Genomic DNA, 17,405 nt, shown 5'->3' with positions numbered 1-17,405 from the left:
GACGAAGCCACCCCCGCCCTCCCCACGGCTGAGCACCAGGCCTCGCCCCTCCCGGCCGCGCCGCCATTTTGGGCGGGCTGCCCGCCCCCTCCCCTCAGGGGCGAGGCTCCCCCGCCCCCCCCGCTCCCCAATGGGGCTCCCCGGCGGCCGCCCGGCCCCCGCCCCGCCCCTCCCCTCCCGTCACGGGGCGGGAGGGCGGGGCCTTTTCCCGTCAGCGCGCTGCCGATTGGCTGCGCGGCGCCGCGGGGAGGGCGCTGGTTGGCTGGCGCGGCTGCCGCTCGGCGGGCGGGCGGTGGTTGGGCGGAGGTGGCCGGGCGCAGCATGGCCGCGGCCGTGGTGCGCGGGGGAGCGGCGGGCTGGCGGCGCTGGCACGGGCGGGTGATGGGTAAGGACCGGCCTGGATCGCGGCGGGAGCGGGGAGCGGGCAGCGGGCTGGCCCCGGGCCCGGAGCGGTGCCCCCGGCTGGGCCCGCCGCCCCGCTGCCTGCCGAGCCTGGAACTTTAAAAAAATGCCTTGTGACAGCTGGGTTTTCCTTGGATTTCGGGGGTCAGGTTTGCGTGGCGCAGTTTTATCCCTCTGACAGGCAGGTGTGGAGAGCAGCAGTCGCTGAGGTGCAGCGGGCGCGGGTCGTGCGCTGCCAAAATTGAAACGTGTGTGAAATGACCTGCGTGTGTGCTGAGCACCCTCCGTTCACCACAGGTCCACTAACAGCAGCCTGCGACGTGTTTTTGATCTTCCTGTGTTTGGTGGCCGTCAGGTAGCTCTCTGGCTGTGCTTAGCCTTGAGAAGGACGCGCGCCTGGTTTGGTGGTGGTGGGCACGGCTGTGAAAACCAGCCCAGAGCACCCCGCTGACCCCTAAAACTCCAAAATGCGGTGCCCAAAGACACGAGGAAGGAGCTGTGGCTGAAGGTTTGGCCGCGGTGTTGAAGCTCTGACTTAGCGGCAGCCGCGCTGAAAGTCCCGTCGACTCCGAGAGGCGTTTATGGGATGAAGGACTAAGCTGTAAGGCTGCTTACCGGCTAAGCTCGTTTTCATCCAGGTTTCCTCATCTCGAATGTCTGCGTTGGGTTGGCCACCCTTTGCTGGAGTAGTCTAGGAGATGTGTTTTGAGTGGAGGTTTCATTGAGCGTCGTTCTGAGGGAAAGGCCGTGCTCGTGAAGGAGCTGTGACAGAGCTGTCCAGCCTGACAACAGCACGGGACGTGTCCAACGTGACAGCTCTGTCAGTGGCCTTTTGTCGCCCACTTACTGGCTATGTGGTGATTTCCACTTAGACAACAAACCACGATGGATTGCTTCTTCTGTACCTTTATACCAGACTCTCAAAACTCGTATAAGGAAGATAGATGAGGGCAGACTTTGGAGAAGCATCTTGGTTATGTCTGTTTGTGTGTTGGCAAACTGGAGAGTTGACAGAGACCGTGGTGTCTTGTCTTGTGATCCGCAGCTGGGAGTCGCTTACAAAAGGTGTTTCTTGGATAGGGTGTATGTGACTTTGCTTAAAATACATCTTTAAGGGTGTGGAGGAATCCTTCCTGGGGACTGCTAGCAGGGGTGAATCATAGAATCATTAAGATAGTCTTAATGATTCTATCATCTATCTATCTAGATCATCGAATGATTCTATCATCAAGATCACCTGGTCCAACCATCCCCTACCACCAATATCACCCACTAAGCCATATCCCTAAGTACCAGGTCCAACCTTTCCTCAAATACCTCCAGGGACGGTGAGGGGGGGTGGTGTTGATGAGGTAACATGGCTGAGAAAGTAAAAGAAGATTCAGCAGCTGACGGAGCTGTTCATTGCAGAAAAGAGTACCCTGCTGGAGCATGCAAGTGTCCTTGCAAACACTTTCGGATGAGTAAAAGGGACCGATTCAATTAACAGCCTAATAGTACGTCTGTTGATGCACTAGCTTTGCTTGAATTGTCAAATGATTCCATGCTCTGGTGCAGAGAAGTATTAATTACTAAGCAAGGATTACAACGGAAAGACATGCTGCTCTGAAGTCCAGCACATTACTTAATTAAGGGATCAAGTGTACACTTGATGCTCTTTTTAGATGAAAAGTACTTACTACACGCTTTTGTCTTTAGTACATTAACAAACATTTAATGAGGTATAGCCACAGATAAGAAAAATGAGGTAAGAAGACTGACCATTACAAGATAGTGTGTCTGTTTTTCATCAGTGGGCCTTTACAGAGTCAAGAAGAACCAAGTAGGACGTTTTCTGTGTAAAGCTGGCCAAATTTAGTCTTGTAATCTTAAATTATGATTTTGGCAGAGTGCAGTTCTCAAAATCATTGCATAACCTTTAAAAGCCTCTGACCCCCAGGCAATTTAAATTCCATTGGCAAAGGCTTCTAGGAGCAGGAAGACCTGATTCTGCATGTGTGCAGCTGACCTCACGAACTTCTATGCTTCTCCATCCAGTTCCCTCCAGGATCTACTTCAGTAGAGGCTGCACGAGTTTCCACAGAGAACTCTGCACAAAGCACAGAAGCTTTCTCTGAGCCTTTGTTTCAAAGTGGGAAAGAGAAAAGAGTGGTGTTTTCTCCTGTACTTATACCAGAATTTCAGGTGCTGAATTTGGCAAGAGCCCTAATTTGGCTCATGCTGAACCATCATCATGACACTGTCCTTGTCAAACTTCTTCATATGCAACTGTACTTTCTCATAAAGCAAAACGAGTAACTTCAGTGTCTGAGCTTCATCCCACCATGGTCATCTGCCCGTATTCATGTTAAATCTCTCTTGAGTTAACTCAGGATTCACTGATGCAGAGGGATCAAAAACATTAGTATGACTTGCAGCTGCTCTGATTGGGGCATTCATGTGGGACAGGAATTTGTGGGCTCTTATCCCTTGTGCCGGATATTTTGATTACATTTGACTCTGGAGCTAGGGATTCCATTGCAGGAGCTAGGCACTTGTGGTGAACATAGTTTAAGATATATTTGATACAGCCAAAAAGTAAGTAAAACAGCTGAGATTAGAACTGGAGAATTACTGATTTCTCAGTCCTGTTGTTGGCCATGTAGGCTGTGCTTTCTTTCAGAGTACAGGCATATTGGACCTTTTCAGGCCCACTGTCTGTGATCCTATCCAGCTACTAGTTCTTTTATCTTTGAGTACAGAAAGACATACCCTGCACTGCATGTTACAGTGTCTGGTCACTCTACTATTTGCAGTGAATCCAAGGTACCACTGGAACTGAAATCCTTCCTAAAAGTTCTAAAAATCATTACTTTATAGTGTAAAATGAAATGTAAGCCTCTGAAATGATCTCCTAGAAGTGTAGCTGCCATCATTCAGGTTAAGAAGAAAGTGACTTTAAGCATCTTTACGTAGTAGCTTGAGAAGACTTGTGTGTAAGGTCACTGACGGGCCAGGTATTTTGAGGACAGGATTAAGGACAGGATGCAGCCTGTGCATTTCTCAATTTCCTCTCTTACTTTGGTCGAGAAAAAGAATTCAGAAATTCATGACCTTGTACTGAGTTTCTTTATTAAATTATTTTTAAGAGAAAATTTTTATGTGATTACATAGAATTAAATCAAGTGCTTGTATCATAGGGTAGCTTTTCAAAGCAAAACATTTTTATCTGTATTGTCTGTAAGCCTCCAATATGGCAAGAGGGTCGTGAACAGATCCTCCTCATCAGTGGAGTCTTCATAGGCTCGAGGCTCTCTGAGCACTAATTCCCTCAATAGACAAATGAAGAATCTCCTGGGAAAAGCCCAAATTCTTTGAAGTCAATGTAGCTGTAGCTGGTTTTGCTGACAATTAATTTGATGTACAGATTAATTTATGTTGCTGATTCTGTTTCCAGTGAAGGCGTATTAATTGCATAAATTACAAGTTGAATGTGGCCTGGGCATTTTTCCAGCCATGCAATTCCAGCAGGTTCCTGTAGATGTTCAGAGGAAAGTAAAATGGACTCGATACCACAGGGACAATTTCTGGCAACGCTTACGCAATTAATGGGATTAGTTAAGTACATGTGCATGTGGGTTTGCAGAATATGAATCCACAGATTATTGAATTATGCACTTGTTTAGAAAACAAGCCTGTGCTGTGTATCTGGAGCTGTGAGCAGTGCCTAGGTATTCAAACTGGACATCACTTTCTCTGTGAAACTGTGGAGTTTCATCTAATGTGAAGATCTGAAGAACCAAGCCTTCTTAAACAGCCTCTGTCTGGCAAGCCCCCGCTGTCGTAAATAGCCATTGAAATACATGCCAGGATTTAAAACATAGTTGATTCAAATTTAATTGAAATCAGCTCTGTGATTTATGTCTGTGAGCTAATCGGTCCTTTAAAAGAGTTTTCCTGCATCTGAATGCTTGGGGACCGGGAGGTGTTTTAAAGCTGTTAGTCAAGTTATATAATTTTAAGTGGCTAACTTAGTGTTGGACTGGGAGAAGTTAAAGCAAACTAAGAAGTCAGAAAATGAGTCAGGATTTGGACTGTTACTCTAAAAAGTCCCACTTCCCATGGGCTTGAATGTGTTGTAATTAACAGAGAACAGAAAATGGCACGTGACTGATGAGCCTTTAAGAAAAGATGTAATCAACACAGACAGTCGAAAGGGGAAATAGTGGAATGGGGTGACACATGACTATTAAGACTGATCTGGATGTTGCCTCATACTCCAGCCAATCCACTGCTAGCTATTTTGGGGATATTGCGTAATAAACGGTTTTAAGGAAGGAATTATAGTAGAAGAATGAGTTGGTTTCTTGGGTATTTACACCGAGAGGAGCTGCTTTGAGAAGTAATACACGTGCTCGTTGGCAATAGGTCTGTTGTTGCAGTCCAGTTACCAGGGGGCTTTCACGTCTTTATCATAAGACGTGGTAGGCAACCACACAACGTCATCAAAGCAACGCAGCCTTGTGTGACATGGTAGAGAAAAGGAAAGCAGGATGCAGAGAAGGGACGACACAAAGCAGCACAAGCAAAATGCCCTTCTCTGTTCCCAGTAGTTCCTGGAAGAACAAGACAGAATTACATCTGTTGAGGCAGGTGGCCAAGTGTTGATGTAGCTGAGATCTTTGTGGACAGTGGAGAGAGAAAAGCTGTATCTCACATGGCATGAAAGCTTTACTGGTAGATAAGATCCACTGGTATTAAGGGGCAAAAAAGGAAAGATGCTGAAAACCAGGACTTGAAGCTCCACGAGAAGCTGGAGGCTTCTGGCTGTTCTGAGCAGTTTAGATCAATGTAAGTGATGTACTGGGGAAGTCTGACTCATAGAAACTATGAGAAGAAAGAGACTTCAAGATGATGACTGTGACTGATGATGGTGTTTTAAGCTCTTTGTTCGTATGTTTCCAAGACTTGACATGTAGCACTTCTTAAAAAAGCAACATGTTCTTTTTTTGTGACTTATCTCAGTTTGCACTAAGCATTTTCCCAGGCAGTTTTCTTGTAAATTGTGCTACTTCTCCAGCTATGTAATTGCTGCCGGCATCTGTGGAAACTGTCTCAGACCCAAGTTCTCTCAACGAACCTGATTTATTAAACGTGGCACTTCCAGAATAGTGCTGGAGATGAAAGAGCATGACCATTGCTGGCTAAGAAGGAGCTTAAAGGCAGAAAGACTTTGAAATGATTAATCAAGTGTTATTGGCCTAAGGAGGATTCTTCGCTAAGCATTGAGACCTCTTAGAGCCTAGATCCAGCTTAGGCACTTCTGTGTGCGCTTCTGAGCGGCGGTAGCTCTGTAGTTTGCCTTCTTTCTGTCTGCTTAGCTGCCACGTGCCTTCGTGTTTATTCTGCATAACTTTTTCCCTTGCCACAAAGGAGACATTATCTTGTGTCATCAGCAAAGAAATCGAGGAACCACCAAATGTGTTAACATCGAATTAGGAGTGTTTAGAGTGATGAGAGTGATTACAGTACATGAATGCCTGCCACACTGCTTTCTATCCAGCATTTGATATGCCTGCAAAGCTACTGACTAGCCAGCATTTGATACTCACTAACTACTTGTAAAAAGTAACTGACTGAAACTGTCCTGTTTTCCCCTGGGTGTAGATCATGCCTTCCAGATCTGCCTTGTAGCACAGCAAATAGAATACAGCAGCTATCCTTGCAAGGACTTCATTTTGCATTCATACTGTAATCTATTCTATTTTTCAGTGTTTGCTTTTAACAGCAGCACAAGTGATTACGTGGCTCAAAGGTTTGGCACTGACTTATTAGGGAGACTCTCACTGTTAGATTTGGGCTTTATGTCTGACTGCAGGATCCGAAGAGACCGGTTATTATCTGTGAGGAGCCGCAGGAAACACAGGAGCAGCCTCAGTCCATTTCTAGAGAGCAGGTGCTATGTCCTAGGGCTGTATCCAAAGTTGCAAATAAGGAGTCTACAAAATATACATACATGAAAATTGATTGTGATTATCCAGGTTAGGATTTAGAGGCTAACAAAACATAGACAAGCCTGTTTGTTTTAAGTCTGTGTTGGAGCTTCTCTCAGACCAAAACTCAGACGTTAGCTTTCAGGGATGTCGCCGAAGTTTGATAGTTACTACAATGTTTGAAACAGCCATGCTTTCATAATTAATTTTCTTTGACATGTAGAAAGTCATTTTGGGATGGTATTTGTGGCCCAATGTTAGCTTTACAGTTTAAATTATGTGGAATAGGATTCACATTTCTGCCCTTTTAAATATTTTTAAATATTTAAGTTGTCTAAACCAGTGCAAACTGATTACATGCTAGCTTTTATTGTGTTATTTTTACACTTTACTCTAAAGTATGAAAATATTGATATTTCTTGTTTTGAAATCAGTGTGTTCTAGGGCAATGGCTTCCAAAACCCCTGTTGGATTCATTGGGCTGGGTAACATGGGAAATCCAATGGCAAAAAACCTGGTAAAACATGGATATCCAGTTATTGCATATGATGTGTTCCCAGAAGCCTGCAAAGAATTTCAAGACTTGGGTGCTCAGGTATAGTAATAAACTTCCTTTATACCCACAATAACTGTATTTATTGGATCGTGCTTGCATGTGATGTTTTTAAAATTATATTTTTGTTTGTTTGTTTGTTTGTTTTTGGTTTAGGTTAAGTTCTCATTCAAAACTAAACAGCTTAGTGAATACAGTCAGAATCTCTTCAGATTTTACTTGGAACAAAGACATGATTCCACCCGAAGTTATTTTCATGCTGCTAACCAGAATTGCTACTCTGTTGAACTTCTCTCTAGCTGTTATTTATTTATTTATTTTCCTTTTATGAGAGTAGGTTGATGGCCTATTCTTTCACCTTCCTTCTGCTGCTTCCTCCTCCCACAGGTCTAGATGGCCAGTGGGCTGCTTTTCATCTGGTTCCTACTTTGACCTTTTCAGGTTAGACGACCCTAGTTAAAAATTCCTGCTGGCATAGCTGTAAGGGTTATAGGGACATATGAGCTTTCCTGCTGCTTCAAGGTGCAGTCCTCAGGGGCTGGGGAAAAATCTAATTATTTAAGTGCTTATTCTCTAGGAGGCAAGGAAGGTTATGGTGAGAGAAGAGGAAGGAATGAAAAGGAAAAAGGAGAGAAGGAAATTGATCACATTAAGGAGGTTTACCTTCCTGCCATATACCCTGTGAAATCTTGGCCCTGTTCCAGTCAGTACTATTGCTTTTGTTGATCTGTTAATACAGCCAGCAACCCATTCAGTTCCTCACACGGTTGGGGCAGTCTTTTCTGAGTGTCTGAAATGTATTTGTATGTTTTTGACATACTTCAAAGCTATAGTAGTGTAGACAGCATGGGTGAATGGATAGGTACATAAAGCACTGAAACAAAGAACGTGTTTGAGTAAGGAGAAACCAATGCAAAAATAATACGTGAAAGAAGTTTTCTAGCAGGGCAAGGAACTTTGAGGTAGATCTAGATAAAGGAACTGTATGCCTTGAAAGTCTAAACCGGTGGAGCTAATTACAATTGTTTTAAATAATTTCTGAAAGGTAAAATGATAAAGTGCACCTGTTGATAATTAATTGCAGTTGCCCTTAAATAATTACAGCATCTTGGCTTTATGTGGAAAAGTAGGGTTTTCAGCTTGTTTTCCTACCTACTATTTTCATTTCCTTAAAGTAGCTGAGACCCTTGGGCATGAACCAGATCTATGTTGAGCAAGAGGCCTTGCAATTGGAATGGTTTGAACAATTGGCTATATTTTAATTCGCTTTCTGTGGTGGGCTCTCTTTGCTGTGGCTGCCCCCTTGGATGACTTACTGCCATAGCAGTAGAATCCTTAGCATCCACTTCAAGACTTCATGTATCATATTAAAGGTGAACTAGGTGAATTATAATGTTTTTGAAAATAAAGCCCAAAGTATGTTTTAAGATCGTAAATCACTAACAGAATACATGGGTAGGCTTAAATACAAATAAAACACACTTTAAGAAAATATTTTAACATAACTCCCTCTTTTTGATCTACAGGTGTAAATCCTACCCCAGTGTTTTTTTCAGGACTTAGAAACTTGTGGGTCCAGTGGGCCTTGTAGAAACTGATGTAGAAGGAACATTGGGCTCCAAGGGCTGCTTTTTCTTTGTTGTGGCTTGTAGGGTGAAACTGTCAGGAGTGTTATGGAGGTGAAAAGATGTCCCCCAAGAGACAGTAAATGTTGTCAAATGCCCATTGTTTAAAGTCAGTGCTATTGCTAAAGTATATGGAGGATGACAAATGTTTGATTGTAAGTCTACATATTCTGTGACTCCACTTCATTATCCTCCGAAGTAAGAACTGGGAGGTGTGTCAGGAGGCAGCCACCTGCCTACTGATGATGACTAGTAAGGGGAAAACTGCCTGAGCAAGAGCTATTCACCCCTCCATCAGCTGGGGAGAAACTTGGATGAAGGTGCAAGGGGACAAACAAGAGAGAACACAGAGTAGTTCTGTAAGTTGCCTGTGCCTTCATTCTGTACTGTCTCTTTTGTCTGTCTCATAGTTAACATTTTCTTCCTCACACAGTGAAGTGCATATATATCACAGTTACTTTGCTTCAGTTTACATATCTTCAAATCATATATCAAATTTGGAAAAGCTACTGAAGTCATCTGATGAGTCAAGCAGCAAAAAGTGGAGCTTTCTTCAGTGTATTTAGTGAGAATAGCATTGCAGGCAAGTAGCTCTGTTAACTGGCTTACAGTAAATGTAAAGAAAAATACAGGAAAACATTTGGAAGAAATATAAGCAGATGTGCATGTTGGAGGGCATAAGCTGATGACAAGTAAGAAGAAGTTTCCCCTATCCAGATGCATACTGCAAAAATTTGCTTGAACTGACTGGTATCAGAACATGTATGGGACTTGGTGGGCTGCTAGTCTTACCTGGTATGATCTATGTTAGCAATCAGCAACTAGTATTTGGTACATTTTTTAGTTACACACATATTCTTAACAACTTCAAATGCTTACTGCTTCTTAATAGCATTCAAAATGTTCAAGTTCAATGATCATTCTTATGCAGGAAGCTCCAAATAAAAGGAGTTTATTTAAGAACCAGCTAGGTAGATTTCCTCTGGGATTATTAATCATATTTATTACAGTATCAAAAAGCCAAGAATGACAATTCTCATTTTAATTACCACTTTTTTTTGCTACCTAATACAGGTTAGCGAAATGATTTTCCTTCGTACGGTTGTGGAAGTAACTGTCACAGTCAGTGTGCATTCCTAATCTCATTTTCTTCATTTAAAAGACATTCTAGTATTTTGAAAGATGTGGATGGAAAAAATGAATTTCTGTACAGATGACTGCTGTACTGTGTCTTCTATATGTATTGCTTAAGCTTTGTTTCAAACTGTAAGACAACAATAAAACAGTTGTGTCCTATCTACATAACAGAGTGGAAATATGAAGCTGATGTAGTTTTAAAGTTGTGTGCCCAATATAGCATGTTTTTCAATTTCTTGTTGAAATGGGCTACAGAGTCTTCACCTGTTAACTTGCAAACCTTTGAGAACACTGGAGATAATATTTTCAGATCAAGAAGGTGTATATAAATCCAGGTTCTAATTACACACTTCCTCTCTACTCCTCTAATAACACACATTGGGACTGAACTGAACCAGAGATACTCTGAACTAAAGACAAAGGTGTCATACTCCTACATAAAGAGCTAGGCTCTCCAGTCTCCAGGGAAGAGAGTCATAAACTTAACTAATCAGGTATAGATGTTTTTCTGCTTGTAATTGCCTCATTTATTCTTCCTAATGTTTGTTCTTTGGACTAGGATATGTTTCCTTTTTGTATCTGTGTGTTATACCAGATGTTTTAATGTAATATTAATTTATACTTAAAAAAAAAAAAAGGTTAAGTCCCATCTAAGACAGTTTTGTGTTTTTTTTTCTGAGAGAGAGCTCTTTTCAGTGAATATAGAGTCTTCTCTTCTTTCACTTATTTTACAATAAATAGTAATCAGGAAGTTTATTTTGCTGTGTTCCAGAAGTCCTTTAAGATGTTGCTCATCATTTCTTCCAAATGTGTGTATTACATGCTCTCTTAGATGCTGAGAATTTATAAGAACATTGTATATTAGAATATAATATATTAAGATATAATTGCCTTGAGTATCAAAACTAACACAAAATGATAACAAATACCTGTACTTGGAAACAGATTGGGTGTGGTGAAATGAGATCATTGATTTGTTCATTTGTCTACCTTATAGAAAGGAATCAAATTTTCAAGTAGCTTTCAAACTGCAATTTCCTTAACCCTAATTCCATGTGATATGGAAATTGTGATTTACCCATACTGAATAAGTGCATATGAAATTGTATTTAAGACATTCCTTATAATTTAGAGACTCAAGGCACATAATAGATCTAGCAGAATAGATCATTGTAACATTAAGGTTACTCTTTATCATCCAGTAACAGCATGATACTACAAACCTTATCCGCAAACAAAACCTACTTTCTGCTCACAGAATCACAGAATGGTTTAGTTTGAAAGAGCCCTTAAAGATCACCTAATTCCAATGCCTCTGCCATGGGCAAGGACACCTTCCACTAAACCAGGTTGCTCAAAGCCCCATCCAACTTGGCCTTAAACCCTTCCAGGGATTTTCCAGTGCCTCCCCACCCGTACAGTAATTAATTTTTTCCAAATATCTAATAAAAATCTACTCTCTGATAGTTTAAAGCCATCATCCGTTGTCTTATCCCTACAATCTTTGACAGAGTCCCTCCCCAGCTCTCCTGTAGGCCTCTTTAGGAACGAGAAGGCCACTGTAAAGTCTCCCCAGAATCTTCGCCAGGCTGAACAACCCCAACTCCCTCAGCCTGGCTTCATAGGAGAGGTGCTCCAGCCCCTTGATCATCCTCATGGCCCTCCTCTGGACTCGCTCTAATAGGTCCATGGCCTTCTTGTGGTGGGGGCCCCAAAGCTGAACACAGTGCTCCAGGTGGGGTCTCATGAGAGCAGAGAAGAGGGGGAGAATCTTAATTCCTCATTTTCTCGTTTTAATTCCTGCTTGGAACTTCTCCTTTCAGTAGAATACCTGAATTAATAAAATCATATTTAAACCTCTTGTGCTGATGATAAAAGAATAAGCTGTAGTTTTTTGTTGCTATTTTCCTTAAGCTATATTAACAATGCATTTTTTTAAAATAAATTATTTAAAACTAATATTAGACAAAAATCCTACTGGCATATGCCTTCTTGGAGTTAATTGGCAAAACTCACTACTTAGCTGTCATTAATTCAGTTGTTGTGTACATACCTTAAATACCATACCATTGAGAATGAAGTGGGGAAGGTATGACACCTTTAAAGTTAAATATGTTTATGTAGCAACAAATAGCTACAAATATGTTTTGAAACTTGTTTAGACATTTTGGTGAAGGATGCTTGAGCTGATCATTTTCTTCTTCAAAGATGTCAATCAAGATATCATGAGAAACATCAGTTAGTTTATTTGACTTTTATAAGGTGATGCTTGGAGGTACATTAAGTCTTTTTTTTCTTTTTTCCTCAGTCTTTCTTTCTTCCAACACTGTATGTAAGCCAAGAAAATAAAAGTGAGATCATACTTAGTGTTGTTCCTCCTTAGAAAAATTATAGAACAATATTTTGTACAGAGGCATGGTTTATTAGTGAGTTGAAGATTCATGAATGGGTTGCAGACATCCACTTGTGATGTTCTGAAGGAACTTCCATAACAGGACATCCTTTTTTTTTTTTTTTTTCCATTTTTTTTTTGTTACTGGATCCAATTAATTGACATTTTCCATTATGAAGGCAAAGTTTGTCTTGCATTCTAGCTTTTTTACCTAACTTAATTGTGTCTGATGACCTGCAAATACTTAAAACAGACTCAGCTGATGTTTCTTTCTCAAGAAGTGGAAGCTTACTTCCTTTTTTTTCTTTTCTTTTCTTTTAAAGGTAACGGATTCCCCAGCAGATGTAGCAGAAAAAGCAGACAGAATTATTACCATGCTGCCTTCTAGTCCCAATGCAATAGAAGTTTACACAGGAGCAAATGGAATTCTAAAGTAAGGATTTGCTGTAGTCTGAAGAATTCCCTCTTGTACTCAAGCCTGTATTACACTGCTTGTCAAATGATCATTATTGCTGTAACCCTTGCTGCACCTTCAGGGCACTTAACTTGATGCTCTCCTCTATTTTCTTATTGTTGGTATTTCTAATTACATGAGTTCTCTTCACCTATGCTTTCTCCTGAATGGCTTGTGACTAAAGTCAAATTTTATTTCCAGCAGAATAATAATTTATGTGAATTTGCGACAACCCAACTGACCTACCTAACTTCTCAGTTGCATGTGTCTTTTACCATTAAGCTAATGTACTACAGTAAGTGCAAATGGAATATTTGCTGGCAACAATTACTTGCTCAAATGCTTTTTTCTTTGACATGAAATCCTATAAATGAAATGTTCTGAAGAGCTGCTGTTGTGTCTCATAGTATTAAAGTGCTGACATAGAATAGCTGACAAGACTTTATTGATTTCTACTCTTGTTGTCCATTATCTTGGCAGACTCCTTACTGTTGATAAAGGAATTCTAGGATTTGTAGGCAAAAATGGACTATTGAGCAGTAAGAGCCAGGGATTTATGTAGTGTTATATTTCACTTGAAACCAAATCCTCATATTGGATAAACTATAGCAATGTCTCCATCTATTCATACTTAAGAATGAATATCACCATTACAGTTGTCTCATTATTTTATTGGAGATGATAGGGTTTTCTTTTTTGAGTATAGAAGGTGACTTAATCAGCTTTCCATTTTGGCTTATTGGAATATACTTTTATACACAGAGGTATTTTTAACAGTAATACGTTCTAAATGCCTTGAGGTTCAGTGGTTTCAGGCCTTTAAAGTGGATCTTGTACTGAAGCAGTAGACTGTTGGTTTGCTTCAAGATTCAGTGTCATACATTTTACCATAAGGCTTCTGAATACCTGAAAGGGCAGACATGCTCCCCGTTCCCCAAACCATGAAATTAGTCTGTTTCAGAGATGATTGTCTTCCGATTACCATTTTTATACCCAATTGATTTGACGAGGGAAAAAAATGTAAAAGGAATTTGTCCAAAACCTCAGTTTTGCTTTGGCATGTTTCTAATTCAGATAGGCTTTAGTCTTTAGATTTGGTGAGAAAACTGTTTCATTTTGGTTTATTCTTCCATGTTTATTAACAAGAAAATATCTGAAGAGTTTGTTTAATCTGTAACAATGGTTTTATTAGCTTTTATGGAGGGATTCCAACTGAGCCTAAAATCCATTATTTGCAGAATTCTAATAGTGGAAATACTCAGAGTTTTTGGACTTGCCAAATAAATTAATAGTGTTTTAAAAGCTCTTGTGGCCACATGTGCATTGCTCTTAGCAGGATGACTGAGGCTACTCAGCACCTGTGAGGATCTTGCAGGATCTTACTGCTATCCAGCTTGATAATGTAGGTGAAGAAACATACAGAAGACAAAAATATAGTAGATCATCTAAAACGGGTAAAATTGTAGTTATTGATTGTAGTCTATACTAAGGTGCAGTGATTAGAAAATGAAATAGAGGAGAGGGATTTTTCTTTTTTCCTTCCAACACAGGAAACAATAGCTGCTTTCTTCCCTTACTGTCCATCCTCTAATTCCTCACAAAGCAGGACTGAGCAGATCGAAGTCTGTAGCTTATGCCCTTCAGGAAGAAGGGTAATTGGATCAGTCCCACAAAGCTAGACAAACAGCTGTGGGAGAATTGTACTCAGGATGGCAGTGCTTTGAAGACTGATTGGCAGTGCTTACTGGTATAATGCAGGCAGATAATCTTCTGAGGAGAACAGAAGATATAGTAAGCAGTCTTGCTGCTGCAGTTTCTCAGCCTCCATATTCAAGAAAAGGAAGTGTCATTTGACAGTAGTGGTTAATCGTTGCCCTGAGTGACTAGTTCATTGATAACTGGTTAGACCTCACTCATTTTCTGAAGCTTTTTGAGCTTCACTGAAGAAAACATTGACATTAAGGGTTAACGTAGTCATCCTGCTGGGTGACCAGGGAGTCTGTGCCACTGCATGTAGTGCTGAACGTAAGAGGAGGTGATGTGCTGTATCTGCTAAGCTGGTTTTTGTTTGCATGTGTGCAAATTAACTGCAGCAGCTCATCTATCCTGTGAAAAAGGACTCTGTATATGGCACTGCTTTAATCTGGAGCTGTAGTGGGGTTCACAGCCACATGTATGTATTGAGAGACTATTTCCAGCAATCCAGCTAATTCAGTGCAGTGAACCTCACTGTAGTCCCAACAGCACGCGAGGTGCAGGGAGGCTCTTTGTCTAATGTAACATGTAGCTTTAAATAACTCACCTTTTTATGACTGAAAAATTATGCAGTTTGATTTCATAGTGCTTGCGGGTCCAGTGGACATTAAATCACAGTGCAATTGAATGGAAAGATGGCTAAAGATATAATCAACATTTTTGTTGTGTAGGCATTTTTAAAATTTAATTTAATTGCATTTTTTAATCACATATACAGCTTCTCATGTTCTGCCATTTGGGATACAATTCTTCTGCCTAAATTTACTTGCTGTCAGCGTGGAAACTTTGTGCCATTCTTTGCTTTTAAGTCTGTAATGGGCTTTTGTGGTTTTAGTTACTATCTTTATACAGAACAAATTGTAACAATAATCAAAATAATAGAAACAGGCTCTTCTAATAAGATGCTTAATACAATGTATATAGAAAGAAAACTCTGTTAAGCTATATTTGAAATTTTAAGCTACATTGGTGTTTAGTTCCATTGCTTAGGATGCATCTTCAGTGATCTGTATATGATATATTGTTCAAGCTTGCAGATTTTCCAAGTGTACTCCTTTCGTGTAATTTCTTTTACAATAGCATTTAGGAAAAAAAAATTTTTGTGTATGTGCCTGTGTGTTTTTGTTTGTTCATTTTTTATTGTGTTTTGAGTCAATCAAAACATTGTAACATATATACTTAGGAGTATACACACTGAGCAGATCTTGCTCAGTAGAATTTAAAGCATTACATTTAATTAGTAGTGTACCAAATAATATTTGTGTGGTTGTCATGCTGAGGAAAGTCATTTCCATGGTAGTAGTTGTAGATACCTAGTGCAACAGATATTTAATAATAATAAATCTTTATTCTAGGAAAGTGAAGAAAGGCTCATTATTAATAGATTCCAGTACTATAGACCCTGCAGTTTCAAAAGAATTAGCTAAAGCAGTTGAAAAAATGGGAGCTGTTTTCATGGATGCTCCGGTTTCTGGAGGTAAGTCTTCATTAACAGTTTACCTCATATTGGACAGCTTGTCTTCTTGCTAGCAATCTTAGCCACCACTCTGTGCCCTTACTGGTACAGCTGGTTGTCTTTGCTAGATGTATGGTATTCCTTTTTTGTTCCATTACATTAAAGAAAGGGCTGCCTGTTTTCTCTGTGATGTGTGCATGTTTACCTCTGTGTAAAGAGTTTAATGCTTTCTATGAAGCACAATGCTGTTTGTCATCTCTCGCCTGAAGGCAGTGCTGTTGCGGTAAGGGAGCTCAGGCTGGTTAACCTGATCTTTCAGTGTGCTGTATTTTTTATTCTTTGATGCAGTTGTATTACTGTCTTTTTAGGAGCAGATGAGAAACATTGGTGTTTAAGAAGTTACATGTTAATTTAGGAATTTTTTTAGGCTTACAAATATGCTTTGTGATACACCTGGACAAACTGAATTTTCACATGGTATGGTATAGTGGTTCTTTTAGTTCTTTCAGAGTGTTGTATTATGATGCAGGTGGTCAACATCTCTTCAGTCTCCATCTGTTTATTTCTGCTATGAAAGACTATTTAGCTTCCTCTGGTTTTATAACAGTTAAATTCTGTGTATGAGAGATATTTATCTATTCTTGAAGTTGGAAGTTGGTAACTACTAGTATCTGAGTATTGCATCTATTGTGAGAAATAATTTAGAGCAGGGAAGTCTTTCATTTTGTGGATAGAGGAGAGTAGAAGCATAAAATTAAGGTTTTGAAAACAGAACTGTAGCTAACTGTTATTATCATTGAATTGTTATCTAAAACCTCTAGAATTAGAAGACGAGGAAAACCCATTTTCTGTGGGAAAATCTTACGGGTTCCTGATGTTGTTTTGGTTTGGTTTGGTTGGTTGGTTTGTTTGTTTTTACAATCCACTGTAAAAATTAATCTACGTGGCATTGTGAGTCCTCTATTTTACTGTTTTAATTGAGGTAATTCAGATAGCTATACCTGAAAGAGAATAAAAATGAAACAGGTATGAGAAAATTTGGTCTTACAGAGTTTATCAAAGATATGGTGCACAAGCTAGAAAGAATACAGAGCCTATATGTCAAATCATGAAGATGAGTGTGGGTGAGGTTCAAAACCTAATCATCTTCTTAATTTTCAAGTGAAAACTTAGGTATGATTTGGCAACACAATAGAAGACAAAGTGTTCACCACAATTCTAATGTGAAAAGAAAATAGGAAGAGTCAGAGCATATTCAAGGCTAATGGGAAGATAGGATTCTTGCTTCCAGCCAAAATATTAGTCCTTGCTTTATAAAGTTAGATAACTTGTCAGCATGGGAATAAAAACCACAGAAAAAAAGTACATTGTGGGTGGAGTATATATCTATCTGATCCTTTTCTAAACATTGCATGGCCTTATACTTACTAGATTGGCAATCGTGACAGCTTTTATGTGGTTCTTTTCAATCCCTTTCCCCCAAATATGTTGTTTACCTGAGGGAATTATTTATCTTTTGGAAACATCTGTAATTTTTTTTTTTTTTCCTATATTGTTTTGCTTTGAGGCTGTTTATGCTATAACTACAAAGAAAGAAAGAAAAATTTGATTCCAAAACAACCCTAGCAGGTTTTTGGGTTTTGTTTCTTGAGAAAATAT

At 40.0% G+C, this 17,405-nt stretch overlaps 1 protein-coding gene across 1 annotated transcript in view; it reads left to right on the top strand.

Moving 5' to 3' along the window:
* The first annotated feature begins 302 nt into the window (after nt 1-302).
* HIBADH (3-hydroxyisobutyrate dehydrogenase) overlaps nt 303-17,405 on the top strand; it is an 84,214-nt gene continuing 67,111 nt past the window's right edge. The window contains exons 1-4 of the mRNA XM_084283124.1: nt 303-385; nt 6,809-6,969; nt 12,405-12,514; nt 15,646-15,767. Of these exons, the coding sequence (XP_084139250.1) occupies nt 322-385; nt 6,809-6,969; nt 12,405-12,514; nt 15,646-15,767 (457 nt within the window). The 5' untranslated portion in view covers nt 303-321. The remainder of the gene's footprint in view (nt 386-6,808; nt 6,970-12,404; nt 12,515-15,645; nt 15,768-17,405) is intronic.

The sequence above is a fragment of the Netta rufina genome, assembly GCF_964035555.1.
Source record: "Netta rufina genome assembly, chromosome: 2".
In the NCBI taxonomy this organism is placed as follows: Eukaryota; Metazoa; Chordata; class Aves; order Anseriformes; family Anatidae; genus Netta; species Netta rufina.
The sequence above is the reverse complement of the archived record's forward strand: the minus strand, read 5'-3'. Positions and strand labels throughout refer to the sequence as shown.